Genomic DNA, 24,503 nt, shown 5'->3' with positions numbered 1-24,503 from the left:
CATCTGTATTTCCTCCCACCGTGACCGACGCCCACACCACTCAGCCCCCCCCCCCCCCCCCCCCCCCCCCGTGCCTCGCCCATCCGTCCTTCCTCCAGGTCGCTGTCTCCGGGACACACTGGGGACATCGGCCTTCACAAGGACCCACTGACACACTCTTCCAGGCCCAGGACTTCGACCTTCAACAGCCACAAACGTGAAATCAAAAGCCTGGAGTTCTACCTCGGGCTCAGAGCTCAGGCAGCAGCTTCACAGGCTTCCCTTCATGCTTACTTATTCCCATATTTCAATTTCTCTAACAGGCAAGAGTGTCTCTGTTCATGTTTAACTAAAATATTCCACTCACTTAAAATTCTATTTTTTCTTGTCATATCTGATAGGACACATAGACAGTAGCTAAAAGGTCTTTAAAACCTAGCACAGGTTTGAAAAACGGAGCCACATTTAACTGTTTTTCTTCTTGCCAATGATACTGAGTTTCCTAAGTATTCTATAAAAGTACATACAAAGATGAATGCTAACCATCGATGCACACCTCTGGGTGGCTAGCTTAGCACTCTCCTCCTTATTCCCCACTTTGATTTATGCAGCCTTCCATTTTTACGCGTGAAACTTTGGGTAGAAAGAGGCTGAGTTAGTGATAACAGGCCAGTCCAAAGGACTCCTATGGCAACCAGGAGATACCAAACTTAGCAGGACTCATGAAATTCAAACTGTTACGGATTAATAAAAAGTACTTGAAAAACACATCAAGTATATCCTCGGAAAATATATGGAGTAAATGTTACAAAGCACATTTACTTACCCGTTAAAAAGAATAATGACACATTCACAAATATAGGACTCCACTGAAAATATAAACTCACCAGCCATGGACGGTGCTTCTTTCCGCTGCCCTTTATCATCAATAGTCCCTTCGAAAGCCACTGTCACATCATAAATTGCATCTAAATAATTCTTCAAAGAATCAAAAGCAACATGAGTTGCCTTTATTCTTGGTGTCAGCACATGTTTTAATACTGCAAGGCCTAAAAAAGAAGTTGATTCAGTGTGGCCATTAGTTACAAAACACCTCAGGAGTAGAATATCCAAATTGTTTTCACATTTCCAGGAATAGACAGACCAGAATATGTTAAAGCCATATTCTCATTCATAGGTACAGGGCTTGACGTTTTAGAAAGTACTCTCATGACTTGATCTCTTTAAATCAAACATTCATTTAATATGTATTTATGAAACATCTACATGTATGAGATACTTTGGAAAGCTGTCAGAAAACCAGAAACCCTTCAATCTGGTAAACCCTGACAAGGGTAGGTATTATCATCCTCGTTTCTGGCAATAGAATTAAAGGTGAGAACATCCACAGTCACTTAAGATTCAGGAATACAGTTCATACTTTCTAACTCCTAGTCCATGATTTAATTTTATTTCTATTCAAATAGGGATGTGGGAGTGCGGAATCACCCCAATGAGCCCTGCTGCATGATACCCAAAGTGATATATATTATGTGGAAAACCAGGCTTGATACTCGGAATGCTTTATTATTATCATTATTATTAAATTGTGGTATAATTTACATGCCATAAGATTCATCATTTTAAATTGTACAATTCAGTGGTGTTTAGAATATTCGCAAAGCTGGGCAACCATCATCACTGTCAAATTCCAGACCACTTTCCTCTTTCCAAAAAGACACCCTGTACCTTTTGCAGACACTGCACATTCTGGATTTGCCCATGACGGACATTTCGCATAAACGGAATCACACCTTGTGGACTTTTGTGTGCCTGACTGCTTTCACCTAGCATTCTGTTTTCGAGGCTTCTCCATGTTGAGGTACGTATCAGGGCTCCGTTACTTTTTATGGCTGAGTAATACTCCACTGTATGGATATACCACATTTTATCGACAATCAGTTGATGGACACTTGGGTTGTTTTCAACCTTTGGCTGTTATAAATAATCCCGCCATGAACATTGATATAAACTGAATGCTAAGTAAGTTTCTGTATAGACACAGGATTTCAATGCTCTCGGGTACATTCGCATTATATATGTACACACACATTTATATATATGAAGTTTCTGTAACAGAGAAAACACTGCAGTTCCTATAGAAGAATTCATCATATCTGTGAGTGCTCTACCAGTATTACGAATTCGTTCTTTCCCCTTCGTATATCCCACTGCCTCCCTTTTTCTTAATGAGAATATGTACTGACCATTTAACAGAACATAGTGGCTCTCTGAAGTGACACGAACCTAGACTAGACAAAATGTGATTTGGATTTTCTCCCGACTCTCCAGGGAAGACAGGCAGCATAAAGACGAACGGCTAGAGTATGTTGGGATCTTCCTGCAGAAGAATTTTTAACATGCAAAGCAGTGTGGGAAAGAAAGAGATTCCCACAACCACATATCTGACTGAAGTCCCTAGGGCAGAAGCAGCTTAATTTATTCACGAACTTATAACAAAAATCTGAATAGTATACCAGGCTGGGAAACATCTATTTGTCAATTAAATTAGTTAATACTTCCTTCTTCACTACTGGAGCTCATCCAATATTAAGTCCAAAGTTCCACAGAATCACCCTGTGGTATTTATTCAGTGAGAACAATTACAAAACTCCAGTAAGTCAGTAAGAAGATAGGAAGACAGAAAAATAGTATTTCAAAAAAAAAAAAAAAAAGTTATAGGAAGGCCTAAAAATATCAGCTTTGTGACAGATGAGTTAGAAATGCCCATTACTACTGTGTGTAAAAAAAAAAAAAAAAAAAGAAAAAAAAAAGACTAAGGAAAATAACCTTCTTACTGAGGAATGCACTAGACACATTTTCTAGTCCAGTCTACATCCTGAATATTCCAGCTTTTATCTTCCAGCTCTTAAGACAGAACAGCCAACGAGGAAGGAGAACAAGGAGACTGAGCTGACACAGGGGCCCTGAGAAGAGAACATCTCCAGAAGGCCACCGAGACATCTGGAATGGAGAAGGGGCTGTGTGGCCAAACAAAGGCTATGTGTTATGGGACTAGCACTTTCCGTGCAGCGGCAGGAACGGAAGCTCCAAGAGTGGGTGAAGTGAGGTAAGGACACAGCAGCTGCCAATTCTCCCGTACGGACTTACTAGCGCACAGTCGACAGACTTTCTAAGGCTTAGAATTACACGGACGCCCTTACCACGACAACCAACAGACAGCGGCCCTTCTCTGAAGACCAGAAGTCACTTCACAACCCTAAGTCCGAGCCCATGACCCTCTCCGGTCCACGCAGGGAATGGTCTACAACCTCTAGATGATATATCTCTCACCACCTGACTTGACTCCCGGAAATTAATTTAACTAAGGCTCAGAGAGGTAAAGTGACTTGCTCAAAGTCACATAGCTAGCTAACAAGACCTTATACTGTCCCGTTTAGTACTTAGTTTCTATTTCGTGTCTATAACCAAGATACTAATCTAATACTCTAAGCATGTAGGTTAAAGATTAATGAGCCAATAAAATAAACATAAGTAGCTATAACGTGGTAGAATGTCCTAGAAGAGATACAAAATATTCCCCAGAATACAAAAATGTTCCTCATACTAAAGATTTTTTCAACCAGTCATATCTGACTGGTGCAAGTTTCAGGCTAAAGAGGAGCCTGGAGAGAGGCCAAGAGGGAGGCATGGGGCATACGAAGCGGGGAGAGGCAGACCTATGAACAAGGTAAGAAGTCAGGGTCCGGAAGGCCTGGGGAGCACAGGTCCCCAGCGTGTGAGCGGCAGGACTGAGGAGGGCACTGGCATCCCATGAGAAGAGCTGCACAGTGACAGGCTGGTACTGTGGGACTCCACGGATCTTAGGCCAAAGGAGAGACGTAATCTAGGTGCCAAGAGAACCATTAGGTTTCCGAAATACTTTAGGGCATAAGTCACAGGCAACAAGGTACTGAGTTAGGACCGAACCAAAACGGACAGGGAAAATGCAGTCAAGTGATGTTACAAGAACCAAACACACATTGATCCAGCAGCTTATCAAACAGGTAAAAAAGGAAAAGGAGTAAAACATAACCAGACTTCTGCCCCTGAAGACACGAGGCTGTACCATAAACACACGGAGCGCGGCCAGGCAGGAGAGCTGGGGGTGTGCGTGTGCACACGCATGCACACGTGTGCGGACGCCCATGGTCCGAGAGCACAGGTGAGGGCGGGAGGCAGCAGAAGAAAGAAAACGTGTGTTCAACTTTGGCACTGTTGGCTGGAACACTCCAGAAGTGGTGAGAACCAGGGTCTGTAAAGTGGCAACCAGCAGCCACAAACACTTGGGATCACCCGAACAGACAGGACCGCTGAGGTACTGGCCGTACTGGCCGCCCTGAGAGAGTCAGACGGTGGGGGATGAGGCAGCCCAGGCACTGCCAGAAGCCCCGACAGACAGGAGGACCGATAAAAGGAAGCTTCTCTGGCGAGTGGGGTCACTAACAGGTCACCAGTAAGCTGGCAGTGGGATACGCTTCTGGAGACTGGACGGAGTCAGCTGGGAGAAGGCGAGGGGCCCAAACTCCTCCGTCAGCGGGAAGAGAGCGGGAGAAGAAAACAGCAAAGCCACAGGGGGGCCATATGGGGCCATATGAACACACAGATTCCTTTGTATGAGAACCAGACTGTGCTCGTAAACCGGGGGAAACCCAGCAGACAGGAGCGTGGCGGTGAGGTACGCAAAAGGAAATTATTGGAGCAATCACATAAGAAGTTTGAAGTAAAGAAGGGAAGGCGTGACTGCCTGAGGCAGAAGTCAGAGAAAACTTCTCCAATTCAGGTAAAGGCACTCTGAGATGCAAGGAGAAGAAGTCCAAAAACTAGAAGCCATGGTCCACAAGGAAAAAGAGAAGTGCCAAACAACACTAGCGGGCTCTGAGACCAGACGGTACAGACTGGCGATCGACACACACTTTCACTTCCCCAGCCAGAAAGAAGGGAGCAGACAAAGCAGGTTCCCTGTGGCTGAGAACCGCTGAGAATGGGGGAGGCCGCAACACACACACACACACACACACACACACACACACACACACGCACACGCACACGCGCACACGCGCACGTTGACTGTCAACCGCAGGGTGGGGCCGCGGGGCAGGGGGCAGACCAGGACCACTCCAGGCCTGGAAAGCCTGGGGGCCAGGGAAAAGAGGTCAGAATTAAGCCAAAAGCCAGGCTCAGGGGAAGAAAGAGCGAGGAAGAGGTCAAAGCAGAACCGTCGTGGACATCAAGTGCACAACCCAGTGCAAGCAATCTTAAGACCGTGAAAGCAGAGCATTCAACGAAGCACGGGATCCTGGGCAAGAGAACGGGTTCTCCCCACCTCCAAAAGTAGCACAGCCCTCCCCACACACGACTTCAGCCCCGTGAGACCCGTGTCAGACCTCCCGCCTCCTGAAGTGTGAAAGAACACATCTGCACTGTCTTAAGACACCACGTCTCTTAACGGGCTGCAGCCACGGGGAGCAAACGTGCCATCTTGGCTCCCGCATGAAGTGCGTCTGTTCCACAAAAGCTGGGCCAACACGGGACACTAACTTCCTTTTTTAATGTTTGCCAGGTTCATGTGCGTGGGTCAGCCATACCTCTTGAATTTCCCATTCATGTGGTTTTCCCAGTTTTCTACTTCATGTCTTTTTCTTAACCAGCAAGAGATTTTTATATGAAGTTTATTAATAAGCCGTCTATTACAATTATCATTAGCTTGCCATTTGCCACCTAAATTTGTTAATATGGCATCACAGATATAACAATAATTTTAATTAAGTCTACAAAGGAGAAAAAACCTTTTGTTTTTATATTTTAAAAGGACAATTAAGCCTACATAATAGCCAGTGTTATTCACATAGTAAAAGCCAAATTCCATAAATTCTAAAGAGTTTAAAAACTACAAGGATCTTTTTACTTGCTCAATAATATGAAGATTTGGTTTGCCATTACAGATGTGTTGCTAAATTCCTCTCTTCTATTACGAGGACAATTAAGTCTAAATATATAATTTGCTAGCTGCTATAGTAAAAGAAAGCCACCATGGGGCTCATGTTAATAGGTTCAGGAAGAAGATTAAGATACATCAGCTTCCAAATCCCTCAGTAACCAATGAAAAGCAAAATATCTAAAATGACTCTAAGGAAACTTAGTTGAAATGAAAGACTTCATGTAAGTGAGAGGGGTGTAAGTTATTCCACCAGTGCCTGGATGTTTACGTGGAGCCTCCCTGCCCGCCTCCAAGTCCCCTACACTGGGTGGGTAACTGCTACCAAACTTCCCTGTCTCTGAATGAAACCTAAGTACAAAATGAAGGCTCACCAATAAATATCAGATCTGCATGTTCTGGAAAACACAAAAAAGTCTGACTCCACTAACCTGCGGAGCACATGACTAATCTCATTGAAACGAGCGGTTCTCAAACTTTAGGGTGCGTGAGAACCGCGCGGAAGGCAGAACTCTACCTGGAACAGCTGATGGAGGGGGTCTGAGTGGTACGGACAAGCTGCGTGACAGGCAACCTTCAGGGCTGCACCGCTTCCTGCACCACTGACTCAGAACTGAGACTGCGGCTTGAGCATATCAACGGGCCGCTGAAGCAGTGGGAAGGCTGGAGGAATAAGGGGTAACATCTGTTTTGGTAAAAAATTGTAAGTCAGTGGTATGGAGATGGCCTCAAAGAGGGAAAACCGAACTCTCCAAGCCACTGGAACGTTCGCGATGTCCCAAGTCACACCTGAGAGCGTTATGGGGGTGACGTGGTCCCCCCTCGGAACACGCGGGGTTACCGGCAACGCTCCCTGCTGCTGTCACCCCTAAGGCTGTGCCCTGACCCAGGCGCCAGTTGGAACCATGCTATAGAAACAGGGAAGGAGAGTAGGGCCAAAGGCTAGGAATGAAATACAGTTGCAATTCAGACCTGGAAGGAGAAGCTGTTACACAAAGTGAAATCTGTTGATGGCGAAGTTGATATGCAAAGGGAAACTTGCGGATTCATTTTGAGGATCACTATAAATTTGAAGGCTTTCTCACTCCCTTTCCTCATCCCTACTCTTTTTCAAAAATGCCTAGCATCTAAGAATAAATAATTCTACACTGGGCATGAAAGTCCCAATGTGGTCTTCTTGAGCGTGGTTTTCCAATGTGCTTCTTTTCTGTTTTTTATCTCCTGAGCCATCTATGATCCTTCATTCAATAGTAATCGAGGCCCCTGACATTCATTTTGTGGCCCTTCTGGGAGCAGGCAGCATTCTGCACCCACAAATCACCACACAGACGAACGAATGGAGAGCCGACCACACAACACGGCGATAAGAGCTGAAACCTGCCGCGGAAACGAGCTGGCTGGGGAGGTCAGAGGAAGAGGTCACTCTGTGACCAGTTTGTTGGACTTACATTCATCTAATCACTTAGCAAAACATCTTACTAACATATAGGATGATCATTTTTACCTATCATACCATTTCACTTATATTTATAATACAATTACATAATACTGTCTTATTGACATGTTGAAGCTTTTCTTACTAAATGTTTCACCATTGATTTTTTAAATGACAAGTTCCATGTCAGCCATTCTGAAAATAAAATTCTCTTTTCCCTAACTTACTGTTACAAAATTGAGCAGCCCTCAATATACACCTCGCTTACTTGACGTTTAGTAGTTGCTTGGAGACTCTACCTATATTTCAGAACTCTCCAGATCTCAATTTTTGTCTTGGAGAGACTGTAACTAAAAACAAAATCTTGACTAATTTATTTAAAAATATGAATGTCTGCTTTAAAGAAATAACTAACATTCAGTTTTCAGTGAGAAATTTAGAAAGCATTGTCATGACAAACTGTGAAGTAAACATTAAGAATTCATGACACGGTAACACAGACATCATCTTCAGTAACACCCCTGATATCGCATGGACAGAGTGTGTGGCAAACACATTTTCGGAGGAAAACACTTCTAGGAAATAGCAATAACCAGAACCTTCAAATATTTAGAGTTAAGACAGACAAACCATACCCATCACCCATACTTTTGAGGCCAGTCAATGTAACTGCTGACAGAAAACTGGAGAGGAAAACAAGGTATAATTATTTAAACACGTTTAAAAATCCAAATTAAAAAGGTTGGCTTTGGTTTTTCTATTTATTTTTTGTCATGTTCAAAGGAAGTTACTTTCAGAATAATAATAATGTTTTAAATATTATACACTGACAAGTGCTAAGATTCATCTTTCTTGAAGAAAAATTAGCTTAACAGATAAACAAGTTGTTTCATTTTTTAAAAATTAAGTAATTTATTTACTGAGAGCACGAACAGGGAAAGGCAGAGAGAGAGGCAAAGACAGAATCCCAAGCAGGCTCTGTGCTATCAGCACACAGCGTGGAGTGGGGCTTGAACCCGCAAACTGTGAGATCACGACCTAAGCCAAACATCAGGAGCTAGATGCTCAACCTACCGAGCCACCCAGGCGCCCCTCATTTTTATCTTTAAGTAATCTCAATTAGTTGTGACCTAAGGGGAAAGAAAACAGGAAGTGGTTCCCTCTTCTCTTTCCTTTAGGTATGCAGTTCACAAATCAATTTCTTTTGTACACGGTGGGAAATAATTACCTCTACAGTCACAAGAAAACATAGTTCTAATAGATGCCGAGTTTTCCCAGTTGAAGAATTTAAAGAAAGAACAGTCAGCAATGAAAAATTATTATCTACAGGACAAATTATTCATTTCCCCCCTTGTGGTAACTTTGAGAAAGATCTACAACTCAGGGAAAAATGACAGACCAATAATTGATCGATTAGAGGTGAGTGGCGGTGTTATCAGATCAAAAAGAGTGTATGTCATTATTATGCCATTTTGAGAATTACTTAAAAACACTTGATCTGGCATTACAAAATTAGTGTGGATTTTTAAGAGATAAGTAACTTCTGGGAGCTATATTAAACAGTCATCTCAGTAAGATTGTAAGACATAAGGTAAATATTCATCTTAACTTGTTTTAAAAATACTAAGTTAAGAAACATTAGTATTGGGGCGCCTGGGTGGCGCAGTCGGTTAAGCGTCCGACTTCATCCAGGTCACGATCTCGCGGTCCGTGAGTTCGAGCCCCGCGTCGGGCTCTGGGCTGATGGCTCAGAGCCTGGAGCCTGTTTCCGATTCTGTGTCTCCCTCTCTCTCTGCCCCTACCGCGTTCATGCTCTGTCTCTCTCTGTCCCAAAAATAAATAAACGTTGAAAAAAAAAAAAAAAAAAAAATTTAAAAAAAAAAAAAAAGAAACATTAGTATTAAATATAATTCCAGAGAGAAAGATAAGTGAAGACCCTGTGTGTGTCTCAGCCACTCCCCGCCCCCAACGTGACTGTAGCTGGACACGGGGCCTTAAGGAGGTAATTAAGGTGAAATGAGGTCCTAAGCGTGGGGGCCCTGGTCCGACAGGACCAGTCTCCTCAGAGAAAGAGACCTCTGTGTGCGAGCACACGGAAAGCAGGCCACGTGAAGGCACGGCCAGAAGGGAGACCAAGCTATGAGGTAGGAAGGGAAGTCTCACCAAAACCAACCCCGTGGGCACCTTGATCTTGAACTCTCCGGCTTCAGGGCTGTGAGAAAATCAGCGTCTGTTTAAGCCCCCAGCGTGCTGTCTCATCACGGCGGCCAAGGGGATTAGCACAGGCCCGAAAACCCAGACTGAGATCACAACGCTGAGTAATTATTACACAGCAAATAAATCTATTTCCACATAAACATTTGTTTTGCCCAACTGAAAGCAGTATGGCAATATTCAAATAGGAACACACACACACACTCAGGTAAATTTTACAAAAGAAGTCAGGACTCCTCGAATACCAAAACACACAAGAATTCTACGTCACTTTTCACACAAACACAGTAATCCCGGATTATACCCATTCTGTCATGCAAACTCATCATACGTCAACAAGTGGCGATCTGCCCAGCGACAAGATATAATAACACGTCTGTGTTAACACATTTAAAATGAATGAAGCAGGGCATCACACATTCCAAGAGGCAAAACTGCTGGAAAACGGCACGCCGGGGTCTTCGGAAAGTGGATCACCGCTCCATCAGTTGGACTTCTCCTGCAGAGTCCGGGGCAGGACCTCCCACGTAAGCAAGAACACTCCAGCTTCTCGCTCGTCTGCCCTCTCCCCGTACTCGCTGCCCCTTCGAGAGGACGGCTCTCACGGTTCCCCTTCCCCGCCTCTCACCCATTCCTTCCCACGGAAACGCAGCCCTTCCTCACCTCCACCTGCTGAGATTCTTCCCAGCCCAGCCCGAGTGTTTCCCCCTCCACACAGCCCAGCTGAGCCCACATCTGCAGGTAATCTAACCTAAAGCATACTCTGCTTATCCCTACCTTATTCTAGCTTGACGTAACTGCGTAGAAATCGGATTTCAACATCGCTGAGGTAGGCAGCCTCTAAACTGGTCCCCCACTGCCCCCATGTGTTCACACTCCCATGTACTCTGCCCTTGAGCGTGGCTGGACCTAGTGATGTGCTTCTAACACATAAAATATGGCGAAAAGACGAGACGTCACTTCCAGAATTAGGCTACAGGAAGACCGTGACTTCTGTCTTGCTCACCCTACTCTATGCTCTCTCACCGTTCCACTAAGTCCTCCACGGTCCCTCCCCACCCCTCTCTGCTCTGGTGATCGAGGGGAGTGAGTGGTCATGTCCTGAAGAGCTCAGTGGAGAGACCCAAGTGGCAAGAAACGGCCAGGGAGGACCTGAGGCCTGTCGACAGCCATGGGAGAGGGCGTTTACCAGATCCTCCCTGGGGGGGGCCTGAAATGACTGCAGCCAGTGACAGTCCCGGAGCAAGAAGCCGCCAGCTAAACCACACCGGGACTCCTGGCCCACATCAACTGGGAGATAACACATGTTTACTGTTTGAGGCCACGGCGAGGGCTTGGGATAATTTGTTACACATCAACAGATGATGAATACAACTCTGTTTCATTTCTGCTATTTAATTATAACCTCCTGGAAAACATCAGAGTTAGTTCCACCACCTTAGTGGAACGTTTTACATATTCAAAATTTAATAAAGATTTGTTAATATTTAAAGGTAGAATACTGTACTGTTTTAAAAACAAAATCAGCAGACTCTGAGCATCTAATGCACTCCAGGAAACTTCTCTCAAGGCCAACTCTGTTCAACTCATAAAAAACACAAGTGTTTCAAGATGAAATCGATCACACAGTAACAACGAAATGTGTCAAATTTTACAATACACGTGAAAAGCAGCAAGAAAAAAAATTCCCCACATGTCTATTATTTCCCTTTCACCTTATCTAATCCAAAACTATAACTCTGGAACAGAATTAACATGGCTACACGAGACGACACATAAGAGTAGTTGAAAATTTATATAGTGTAAGGTCTATATTCAAGTTTATCAAGAATCCCCCCTCCCCACCCCACACATAAAAAGAATCCCACAACTGACTCATCTATAAGCTATTTTAAGTTTCAGAGTAAAATATACATTTTGTTGAAGTCACAACTCAGCCCTCTAGAATCTTTAGAGAAGGAATAATCTTAGAGACAGAATTTTCTGCAACTCTATACATTTACCCCACAAAAGTTCCAAATTTTAGTTAATTTTAGATCACTGTTTCCTTTCTAAAATATGAAAATTAGAGAGCAGCTCAATAGGGACACCTGGGTGGTTCAGTCGGTTGTTTGTCCGACTTCAGCTCAGGTCATGATCTGGTGGTTCATGGGTTCGAGCCCCGCATCAGGCTCTGTGCTGACCTCTCAGCCTGCTTTGGATTCTGGGTCTTCCTCTCTCTGCCCCTCCACCACTCATGCTCGCTCACGCTCTCTTTCTCAAAAATAAACAAACATTAAAAAAACCCCAGCTCAATACACAAAATCAGACATCTTTACAACAGCACTTTTCTGAGACTAATACATAAATGTGAACTGTACCTCCCCAAGGGAAGGATAGAAAATGCAACATTCTCTAACACTTTTGGACATAAAACCCTTTTTTAAAAAAGCCATGTACCTATGACTTCTGTTGTAAGATATGCTTTTATTATTTTTTTGATTTTTAACTTTTAGTTCTCCCTTGAGATAGGTTATTTTTAGGCTTTTATTTTAATTTCCGTAGGTTAACACGCAGTGTTATATTAGTTTCAGGTGTATATTATAGTGATTCTACATTTCCACACCTCACCTGGTGCTCATTATGACAAGCGTACTCCATTATCTCCATCATCTCTTTAACCCACCCCCCCTGCCCACCTCCCTCTGTACCATCAATTTGTTCTCTATAGCTAAGAGTCTGTTTCTTGGTTTGTCTCTCTTTTTCCCCCACCATGTTCATTTGTTTTGTTTCTTAAATTCCACATATAAGTGAAACCACATGATGCAGGTCTTTCTCTGACTGACTGATTTTGCTTAGCATTATACTCTCTGGCTCTACCCATATCGTTGAAAAAGGCAAGATTTCATTCTTTTTGATGGCTGAGTGTGTATTTATTTATGTATTTATATGCACACATATACCACATCTTTATCCAATCATCAGTCAATGGACATTTGGGCTCTTTCCATACTTTGGCTGTTGTTGATAGTGCTGCTATGAACATTGGGGTGCATGTGTCCCTCTGAGTCAGTATTTTTGTATCCTTTGGGTAAATACCTAGTAGTGCAATGGCTGGACCACAGGGTAGTTCTAGTTCTATTTTTAACTTTTTGAGGAACCTCCACACTGTTCTCCAGAGCGGCTGCACCAACCTGCATTCCCACCAGCAGTGCACGAGGGTTCCTCCTTCTCCACATCCTCACCAAAGACATCCTGCTGTTTCCTGTGTTGTTGATTTTAGCCATTCTGACAGTTGTGAGGTGATGTTTCCTTGTGGTTTTGGTTTGTGTTTCCCTGACGAGTGATGCTGAGCATCACTGGCCTTTGGGCTGGTTGGGGGAGGTTGTCTACTGGGCAACCAAACCTCTAGGTCTAAAGTCAGAGATATGGATGGGAGAAAGGTTTTTGTGAGTCATCAGCAACCAAATCAATGGAGGCCAACGCTAGGGATGTGGATGAAGCCCACAGGGAAACACGAAAATGCAATGAATGGGAGACCAGCCAACAACAGACACAACATATGAAACGGGAGAGAGTGAAGCAGAAGAGAAGGCTGGAAAGGAGACTGAGCAGGAATCACCCGACAGGGAGAAGGAAACGGAGACAAGCCCTACAGAAGTCTAGGGAAAGAATTTCAATAAGGACAAGTATCAAGAATTCTGTTTCAGATCACAATGAATTAATTAAAATTAACAAAGTTAGTTGGAATGAGCACTGGGTGTTGTATGGAAACCAATTTGACAATAAATTTCATATTAAAAAAAAATCTAACAAAATTAAAACTTCATTTCCCCGATACACCACCTCATGTGGGCAGGAGCTACCACGCTGGGGAGAGCAGACAGAGAAAACACTACCATTGCTGCAGCCAATCCTTCCAGACAGCACTGCACAGACCCTGGCAGAACGCCATCAACAAGACATCTGCTCAGTGAGTGTCTGGTGATCCATGTACGGAGATCGTATACTAACTCAATCTTCAAGGACAACTTTGAAAACACGGCATGGCCACTGTTTTCTGTTGACATCCCAGTTTGGTTACAGTGAACAGCTTATAGGTGTATTAGTTGTCTGACATTCTAAAATAAGGACACTGGAAACATTCCTGTCTTGGGGGACATTAATAATTTCCAAGTACTTTGTGTAACATGCTCCAACAGGAACTTCACATATCTTCTAGCTTCATTCTTACACCCAGTTAGGTATACCTATGAGGTACGTGTTTCTTAAGAGACGAGAAAACAAGGTCTGTAACATGAGGCAACTTGCAGCCACATAGCTAGCAGACGTCAGAGTCTGGATTCCAACCCAGGTCTGTGAGCCCACAGAACACAAATCCTTTCCACCACACAGAAGCCACAACGAAGAAAAAGCCTCCATCTGCACAGTCAGGTACCTAGACAGATTTTAAATAAACCCATGGCGCTGAAATACGTATTTAGCAAGCACTTGAATTTAATCTTTCAGACATATATAATAACACGCATATGAATTAATTGAGAAACTTCATTTCCTAAGAGGTAATTAAAATATGCACTCACCAAAGAAATGAATCAGTGAATTCATTTCCATTGTTGTAAAACATAAATAAATATCTTCTCCAGGAAGAAAAACTGCAAAGGTATTTAAAAATTATTTTTTCAAATACTGTCAAAGTTTTACTTACCTTCTTTAGCAGCAAATGTTTGACTAGCTGAAATAACTTTTGTTAGTTCTGGATTATACCTTGTTCCTTCTGGAAAAATCACAAGATACATCTGTGAAGCAGAAAGAAATATGGTTTGTTTCGTGTGAGCTTTTTTTGTGGTTCTTGTTAACTTAATGCCAATGTGAAGGGAGTAGATTCTATGGTGGGAAAAATGTATATTCATTTTACACATGATTCATTTCTAGCAGAGCAACCGAAATGCAAAAAAAAAAAAAAAAAAAAATGCACTTAAGTCTTAAAACGGATTATATTTAAAATGCAGTCCTACATACACTGGTAGGTCAATCATTAAGAATCTAACAATGTTTCTAATTACACACTAATATTCCTTAATTAAAAATTTGCCCATGAAATGCTGACTCATAAAGAGCTTTTTTGCCCTAAGATTCTGAAAAACGACTTTTTTAAAAGTTGCAAATGTCACACATCAGTGTCCCTAAGTATCGATAAGAAAAGCACATCTCATTTGAGGCAATATCTAAATTTCCACAGTATAAAATATACTTAAGTATTCATATTGTAAAAGATTCCCACAGTGTTCTTATTTTACGGAGCTCCCTTACTGCATTTTAAATAATTCAATTTATTAGCAGTTTCATAAACTGAAATAATGCATGTATAAGTAAAAAAGGAAGGTGAATGTTTACTAAGTAATCAATTCATCTGAGCTTTTACTTCTATCTGCTTGGAAAAATACAGACAGAAACCATAAAAATATACAATGAGAAACTCCTAACTTGATTTTTTCTTTCTTTTCAAAATTAAAAAAAAAAAAATCTAATTAGTTAACATACAATACAATATTGGGAGAAACTCCTAACTTTAGAACTGAGTTACCAAAACTACACCAACATGGTTAAGTGACAGCCAAAAGACAAAAGTAAGGCATTCATATCAAATCTTTTCCAGTACAGGGGCGCCTGGGTGGCGCAGTCGGTTAAGCGTCCGGCTTCAGCCAGGTCACCATCTCGCGGTCCGTGAGTTCGAGCCCCGCGTCAGGCTCTGGGCTGATGGCTCGGAGCCTGGAGCCTGTTTCCGATTCTGTGTCTCCCTCTCTCTCTGCCCCTCCCCCATTCATGCTCTGTCTCTCTCTGTCCCAAAAATAAATAAAAACGTTGAAAAAAAATTAAAAAAAAAAAAATCTTTTCCAGTACAAACAGAATACAGGAAACAAAAGGATAGTGGGAGAGAAGGAAAGAACATTCTGTTCATTTAATCCACCCTCATCAGATCGTAGGTAATGCTGTCTGTCTAGATGTCTAGTACAGAAGCATTCCCTTATCTGAATGATTTCTGATTGTAAAACTCCTACCTAATGAACCTTTGTGACAGTTCAAATTTTTTCATTAGACAAGCTTATGATTACTCTCTTTCAATCTTCTAGGTGAAAAACTTGAATTAATGGTGGCTCTACAATTCTGCATTTTCAGCTTCCCTGAAAATAGATTAACTTTTCATTTATCTACATAAATTGTCTTTGGAGCCCACTATTTTTGCCAAACATAGAAATTAATAGATTTCTATGTACCTTAATATTGGATAATAAAGATTAACCAGAGCTACCAAGAAAATGTAGAAAAATGGATAAAATTAAGAAAAAAAGTTAAGAATTCCTTATTATATTCCAGTAAGTAGAAGGAAAAACAGGAAAAAAATTAAAATTAGTTCCAAAAACCACAAATTCACTATCAGGAGAATACATTTTAAATAAGTGAAGTTTGTATTCAACACCATGAAAGCAATTACTGATGGATTTTAGCTTTCAGTTCAAGCATTCAAAAATAAAATGATTCAGGGCACCTGGGTGGCTCAGTTGGTAAAGCATCCGACTTCCGCTCAGGTCATAATCTTGCGGTTTGTGAGTTCGAGCCCCGTGTTGGGGCTCAGAGCCTGGAGCCTGCTTCAGATTCTGTGTCTCCCCCTCTCTCTCCCCCTCCCATGCTCATGCTCTGTCTCTCTCTGTCTCTCAATAATAAATAAATGTTAAAAAAAATTTTTTTTAATAAAAATGATTCATGATTTGAATGATTAATAATTCAAGTGGTTATTATTTTCTGTCTCTTTACATGTTTAATTAAAAAGAGAACTGATGGTCAGCAAGAAGGCAAGAATGAACAATTCATTCAAGAAATATTTCTTATACACCTATTATTATGTGCCAGGTACTATAGAGGGTAATGAAATCGATATGGTTTTGGAGACAAGTGAGAAAAAAGTACATTAAACAAATAAGTTTTAAAAATATAATTACACAGGAGTGCCTGGGTGGCTCAGTGGGTTAAGTGTCTGACACTTGGTTTCGGCTCAGGTCATGATCTCAGTTCGTGAGTGTGAGCCCCACATCAGGCTCTGTGCTGGCAGTGCGGAGCCTGCTTGGGTTTCTCCTTCTCTCTGCCCCTCCCCAACTTGCACTGTCTCTGTCTCACTGGAAATAAACTTAAACGAAATAAGATAAAAATGTAATTACACTTCTAGGACCGTGTAGAAAAAGAGCAAGATGCTATGAAGGAGAGTAACAAGAGGGTGACTGAATGCATGGTGGGTCTGAGACCTAAGGAATGGGGAAAGAATGAGTGCTTGTGCCATAGATGCAGAACAAGGCAGGAACACCCACTCTCACCAGTTCTGGTCAAAGCTAGACTAGAGGTTCTGGCCAGGGCACTCCAGGCAAGACAAAAACAAAACAAAAAAAACAAAAAAAACAAAAGGCATCCAGATTAAAAGAAAGAAATAAAACTGTACTTATACACAAATGACATGACTCTCCATGTAGGAAATCCTAAGAAACGTCACTATTTTTAGATGTTACTAGAAAATAAATAAGTTTAGCAAGGTTACAGAAGAAAATATCAATATACAAAAATCAACCGTATGTTTGCACGCTATCAGCATGTAATAAAATTTTTAAAAATGCCATCTACAATAGTGTCAAAAGACAGGAAACTAAGAATTTATTTTGGCAAATGTGGTTAACTTTTGCAAAATGTGTGTAAATTTGTATGCTCTAAAACCATGAAACACTGCTGGGAGACATTAAAGAAGACCTAAATACTGTGCTTTTGGATCCAAACATTTAATATCGTTGTGATATCACTTCTTCCCAGATGGATCTACAGATTTAATGCAATTGAAGTAAAAAACCAGCAAGCTTTTACGCAGAAATTGACAACTGATTTCAGAATTTATATGGAAATGCAAAGGATCGAAAACAGCCAAGCACCTTTGAAAAAGAACAAATTTAGAAGACTTAACTACACCAGATTTCAAAACTTACTGTAATGCAAGGGTAATCAAGATAGTGTAGTGCGGGCATGGGGATACACATATAGATCAGTGCCAACAGAATAAATGGTTCACAAACAGACCTGTATATATGAAATCAATTTATTTCAAACAATGGGGAAAAGAATAACCTTGTCAATAAGTGGTGACGGATATCCGTATTTAGACACAGGAGCCTTGGCCTTACACCAGATATACACTCGAAACGGGCCAGAGACCTAAATGCATGCTGAAACAAACTATAAACCTTCTAAACTAGGGCAGAAAAGGCAAAAATTTTAGGAGAGAAAAATCAATAAACTGCACTTAGGCAAAAATCTTAAAACTTTTTTGAAGACTCTGTTAGGATATGAAAGGGCAAGCCACAGATGCAAATTCTTAGCAGTTACATTTTAATGCCCAAACCCGCCCGTTACTCCACAAAGCGGGCGATCTTCTATAGGAAATCATATCTACAAAGACTGTAACCAAAGCACACACAACACAACAGTCTGGATGCTCAGTTTCACATCCCAGACTCCACTCGCAGGCCCCGATCCCTGGGATGACCTCCTCATCCCCTCTGTGCCTTAAGCTTCCCTGTCTACAAGATGAAATGACAGTTTACATACTGTAATGACAAAAGGTGATAACTTGTGTAATCTACGTTAACACAGTGCTTGGCACAAAATAACAGTGCGATTTGCTGTTGTTAAAAGTAAAACACATCTGCTTTAGAAACGTGAGATGGCAGGGAGAGGACGTATGTGGTTTGAAGAAAGGCACATGACAGGAGCAGCTGGGAGCGCGACCCCAGATGCAGCTAAGCACCTCATTCTCGAGAACAACTGCCCCTAGAGGCTGTGCGACCAAGGCAGGTCTGGCTCTCTCCAGCACCAGCAGACTGTGGCACATAGCAGACGTAGAGTCAAGACCGCCAAGTCAAACTTCCTTCCTCCTTCCGCGGTTCGCATCTGATGACCTCCTTAGCACTGCGTTCACACTGCTAACAAAAAAGGCAGCTGTCTTCTTTAGTTCCCATGGAAACGGAGAAGGTGGCAACAGAGGACAGGAAGGACTAAACATGGAGCATCAGGGCATGAAAAAACTACCACGAAGCAGTGTGACATTTCTGGACCCACTTCTCAGTTAAGGAAAATTCCCGCTCAAGGACAGGGAAGCCCCAGGAATGACAGAGAACTGACAGTTCCAAACAAACCAAATCATGTAGATTACTGCTAGTGTGCACAGAAATCTTTTACTCTGCTAAAGTTTCATTTGGAAGGAACCAGAGATTCTGTTTCCTTTAACAGGGACTGACTTTGCACAGAAGATCAATATTCAAGATGCGATGAACCATTCTAAGCACAGATGCTTCAGCGTCTAATGGAAACCAGTGAGCAATTCCATATTAAAATTCCATTCAAAAAGAAAAGAGCTTCTTAAGAGTTTAAAATATACTCATATTCAACCAGTTATGGAACTGATGACTTTCTATTAAAAATAGCCTTTCCTCCATGCATTGGATAAGTTAATTTACTTTTAATTGAGTTTCAGTTTCATTCCCAAATGAAGACTCAGGATAGCTGAGAGATAAAAGGAAACACGTGAGAATTTAAAAAAAAATTGTTTTAATGTTTATTTATTTATGAGAGAGACAGAGACAGAATGCCAGTGGGTTGGGGCAGAGAGAGAGGGAGGTGCAGAATCCGAAGCAGGCTGCAGGCTCCGAGCTGTCAGCACAGAGCCTGACACGGGGCTCGAACTCATGGACCGCGAGATCATGACCTGAGCCGAAGTCAGACACTCAACCGACTGAGCCACCCAGGCGCCCCTACACGTGAGAATATTAAGCACCACGTGGCAGGCTCTTTATATTGTTTCCTTCCCCTCTGGTTTTTAAAATTCTATCTAGTTCACTAAGTATTTTCAAAGCAGACATATTTATATGGAAATAGTATCTCAGAACTTAACAAACTTTGATTAGCTAGACATCTTTTAGTTACTTCTCTCTCTTTAAATGAAAAGCCATTTCGGATTGAGATGTGCAGAATATAAACAAGATGGTTCATCTCTGCTTTCCTCCCCCAAAATTAATGCAGTCTGGCAAACCACAACTTTTAAAAAAGGTTTTTCTTTTTTTTTTTTTTTTTTTTTTTAACGTTTTATTATTTTTTTTTTAATTTTTTTTTTTCAACGTTTATTTATTTTTGGGACAGAGAGAGACAGAGCATGAACGGGGGAGGGGCAGAGAGAGAGGAAGACACAGAATCGGAAACAGGCTCCAGGCTCTGAGCCATCAGCCCAGAGCCTGACGCGGGGCTCGAACTCACGGACCGCGAGATCGTGGCCTGGCTGAAGTCGGACGCTTAACCGACTGCGCCACCCAGGCGCCCCTAAAAAAGGTTTTTCTAAAATAACGACCAGACACATTCAACTCATTACATTTACAGAGAAAAAAAATGCAAAAAAGCAGCAGGATACAAAGTAACAATCTCTCAAAGAGCTTATAATTTAAGCATGAAAGTGCTACATGTATGATTAGAAAAACTACAAAGTCATGTAAATGCATACATGCATGTGGCGGGCAGAATAATGTCCCCTCCCCAAAACGTCCACATCCTCACCCTCAGAATCTGCGGACATTATGGAACGTGGCAGGGGTCTTAGAGCTGCTGACTGTGGACTGCACAACAATGAGATTAGCCTAGAATGTCCCGGTGTGCCCCGTGTTAACAATGAGCATTCTTAAACAGGAAAGAAGGAGACCAAAGAGTCAGAACCAGAATGCTGGCAAAAAAAGACCAGCCCGGCCACTGTTGGCTCTGAAGACAGAAGAAGTCATGAGGTAAGGAATGAGGGCAAACTCTAGAATCCAAAAAAGGCAAGAATATGGATTCTCCCTTAGAGTCTCCAGAGGACCTCAGCCCCAAAGACACTGTGATTCTGTCCAGTGAGACCCAGTTTGCACTGCTCATCTCTGGAATGGTGAAGATAATGTTGTCACTTTTTCTAGCTTTTCTGGGGTATGACTGACAATAAAAATTGTATACATTTAAGGTGCACAATGTGATGTTTTAATGCACATAGACACTGTGAAATGATCACCACAAAGTAATTAAGATATCCACCATGTGGCATAGTTACCACATTTTTTGTGTGTGCTTAAAATCTGCTCTGTTAACAAATTTCAAGTATACAATACGGCATTACTAACTATGGTCACCACGCTGTACCTTACGTGACCAGAACTTACTCCTCTTAAAACCGAAAGTTTGTACCCTTTGACTAACATATTCCCCATTCCCCCGAACCCCAACCCCCAAGCCACCGTTCTATGAATTCAACTTTTTAAAATCCCACCTATAGTGAGACCATGCAGTATTTGTCGCTCTGTGTCCAGTTTATTTCGCTTAGTGTAATGCCCTCACGGTTCATCTGTGCTGTCGTAAGTGACAGGACTTCCTTCTTTTTAACACTGAAAGATGTTCCGTTGTGTATACATACTATATACTATTTATTCACTCATTTGTTGATACACATTTAGGTTGTTTCCATACCTTGGCTACTGTGAATAATGCTGCAGTGAACAAGAGAGCAGGAAATACTCTTTCCTCTGGATATACACCCAGAAGTTGATTGCTACATATGATATTTCTATTTTTAAACTTCTCAGGAAACCCCATTCCGTTTTTCATAACGGCTGTTCTAATATATAGCCCCACCAGAAACATCTAACGGTTCTCTTTTTTCTAAATCCCTTCCAACCCTGATCTTCTGACATTAGCGGACAGTCATGCTAACAGGTGTTAGGTGTTAACGTCCGTGTGCTGGGACTGGCATTGCCCTGACAATGAGTGAGGTGGAACACCTTTTCATACACCTGTCGGCCATTTGTAGGCCTTCTTTGGATGAACGTCTATTCAAGTTCTTCGCCCATTTTTTTCATTGGGTTATTGGCTTTTATGCTAGTGAATTACAGGTTAACTTTGGAAATTAACAACAGATACGCAGTTTGCAAGTATTTTCTCCCATTCTGTAGGTTTTTTCCTTTTGTGAATTACTTCCTTTGTTGCACAGAAACTTCTTAGTCTGGTGTGGTGTGGTGTGGTCCTACTTGTGTAGTTTTGCTCCTGCTGCCACAGCCAAAATTTGTGTGACTTAAGCCAGTGAGCTTGTGGTCATTTGTTATAGCTGCAATAGTAAACTAATACGATAAGCATCGTTTTCAAACATGTTACTTAATCCCAGCTACCAAATTAAGTAATTATGAATAGATGGGATATATAAGGAAAACAAGCTTAGAAAAGTTAAGTGACTTGTGCAAAGTACCAAAGTTTAAATGGCAGATCTGAGAGTCAACAAATGTGATTTCGAAGCCAACACTCCTATCCCTGAGGCTGCCTCCATTTTAAGAAGGAACCTGAGTAAAAGTTGGAAAACCAGGGGCTCAGTCAGTTGAGCATCCGACTCTTGATCTCAGCTCAGGTCATGATCTCACAGTTTGTGGGTTCAAGCCCTGTGTCAGGCTCTGCACTGACAGTGTGGAGCCTGCTTGGGATTCTCTCTCTCCCTCTGTCTCTGCCCCTCCCCCACTTGCGCTGTCTCTCAAAATAAATAAATTTTAAAAACTACTTTAAAAAAAGTCTGAAAAACAACAATAAAGTGTAAGACTCTAATATTCGTGCCATAAACTGTATTAGCTCAAATGTTGACTCTATGACTTCTAGAGATGAAGTAGTGATTTTTACAAATGTTTCATTTGCACCCACAACTGGTAAGTACCATATGAAAATATTGTCCCAGCTGTAATTACTGAGTAGATATATTTCTTAGTAATTTATAATGCAGATATATTTTTTGGAAACAAAATTCTGCAGTCTCTCAAATTATACTAATAATGATAAAAGCTGATTTAATCGGGAAAGATTCCTATGAGGATATTTAGCCCTATGAAAGTGGACTTATTTCATACATTCTACCATGTCAGTTACTTGATTAACTTCCAGAAACAACAGATTAAATAACAAAGAAAGTCTGTTTCACGGTGCTTAAATATGAAAAGCTGACACAATTGTACAGATTCTAAGAATCCACACCTTAGACCATAGTGGCCTCAAAGTGACAACCACTCACGCACTGCCAGTCTATTGTTCAACACTGTTGCATGAACATCAAAAAGCTAGTCTTTTGCCTTGAAAAACAGACAGGTTCCCAAAGTAAAAAACTAGGTTATGTGAACAGGACTTCCCACTGAAAATTTAAAAAGCTAGATATAACATCATTTTAAAACTATCAAAGAGCTGACAAGATAATAAGACCAAAATTAACACAAACACAGTAAAGCAGAAGTAAGCATACCACACAACTTTTGCTTTAACAGACTGAAAAGTGAGGGGAATAAAAATCAAAGCGCACGGACCTTCTATTAAGAGGGAAAAGAAGTGAAGAGAACATCATTGGCTACACTTTCGGGGCAAAAATAAACCAGACATCAAAATCAGTCTCACGTGGATTTGCAATCTTGGTCCAGTTAACCTCAAATTCACAATCTAGTTTGGATGGGCTCAGACTAGAGAAGCCTTAAGGGGGCCAGCTAAAACAAATGCAAATATTCTCTGGAGGAAGGCACTTTCTAAGCTTTGAGCTGACTTCCACAAATAATTTTCCAAATACAATCAGCAGCAAATAAAGATAACCAAGCACACAGGGAAAGAAAGTACCATGAGCAGGAACTGGGAGAAAGTAACAAGGCTTCACATACTGAGATCACTAAACACATATTTACTCCATACATCTCTTAAATGATGCCTTCAACATTTAAAGAAATAAGTTTGACGATTAAAACAAAAATGGCAGATTTGATAGTAACTGCATAGTACAGCACGCCATGAAAAGTACAGTCAACTTAAAGCACAGGTGTTAAACGGATCTGGGGTACAGTGGACTCATCTTGGAACAAAAGAAAGGACTAACCAGCGGAAAGACTGGAGAAACTGAATAGTTCAATTAACAGGATGACACCAACGTTTCTTAGTTTTGACAATGTGCCATGGTTAGGAAAGATTTTAATATTAAACGTTAACATTAAAACTGGGCCAAGAATAAATGGGAACTCCGTACTATCTATGCAAAACTTCTGTAAATCTAAGATTATCCCAAGTTTTAGAACATATTAACAAAAAAGAGGAGGCTTAGGACAAAGACTATTAAAAGGAGAACAACAAAACACTGGACAATCTGCAAAGTGAACCCTCCGGAGAGTTGAGGTTGCACAGTGACCAACCCCCCTGGAGATCTAAGGGAAGAAGCAATTCGAAAGAGAGACGAGATCGTGCGCTCGTTGACTTGGGCAAATGCCAACAGATGCCAATAAAAAGATTCGGTTAACATTCTAACAAATTGCAAAAGGCTGAATGTGAGCTAGTTCTCCAGAAGAACCCCTGGGGGCTGCAGACACAGGAGGATTTACCACAGATTTACCACAACTCACAAGGTCTACTCCACAGACCACACACACACACACACACACACACACACACACACACACACACCCCAAAAAAGAAAAGAAAGAGAAAGAAAACCTGGGTCAGGGCAACATCTGGCAACATCACCCTGAATGAAGATGATGAGGCAGGCTTGAGGGGACCCGAAGCAGCAGCTGGGGCTGGGGAAGCACACAGCCCGGCACCCAGCACGGAGCCCTCGCCTCTCTCTCTCCCGTGGGACGACATTCTTAAATTCTCAAAGTGCTGAAAATCCCCTGCAGCTGGGGGAAATGAACAGAAAGGAAAAACGCTCCACAGAGGATGGGGCAGGAACCCATCCTGGGCACAGACTCAGAGCTGGGAGCAAGGCAGGATCGGAGAAGGCTCCACCCCTAAGACCCTCTCCCCCTCACCCTCCAC

General features: G+C 41.8%; 1 protein-coding gene across 2 annotated transcripts in view; it reads right to left on the bottom strand.

The window, feature by feature from the left end:
• Positions 1-24,503, bottom strand: part of AGPAT5 (1-acylglycerol-3-phosphate O-acyltransferase 5) — a 60,093-nt gene that overhangs the window by 10,839 nt on the left and 24,751 nt on the right. For both annotated transcript variants that reach the window (XR_015249903.1, XM_025933116.2), the window contains exons 5-6: positions 14,293-14,383; positions 867-1,028 (exon numbers count right to left, since the gene is read on the bottom strand). Coding sequence is in view for 1 of the 2 variants with exons in the window: in XM_025933116.2 (XP_025788901.1) it covers positions 867-1,028; positions 14,293-14,383 (253 nt within the window). In the remaining variant the exon portion in view is untranslated. The remainder of the gene's footprint in view (positions 1-866; positions 1,029-14,292; positions 14,384-24,503) is intronic.

This window comes from Puma concolor, chromosome B1, assembly GCF_028749965.1.
Source record: "Puma concolor isolate L17-30 chromosome B1, mPumCon1.1.hap2, whole genome shotgun sequence".
NCBI classification, from domain to species: Eukaryota; Metazoa; Chordata; class Mammalia; order Carnivora; family Felidae; genus Puma; species Puma concolor.
The sequence above is the reverse complement of the archived record's forward strand: the minus strand, read 5'-3'. Positions and strand labels throughout refer to the sequence as shown.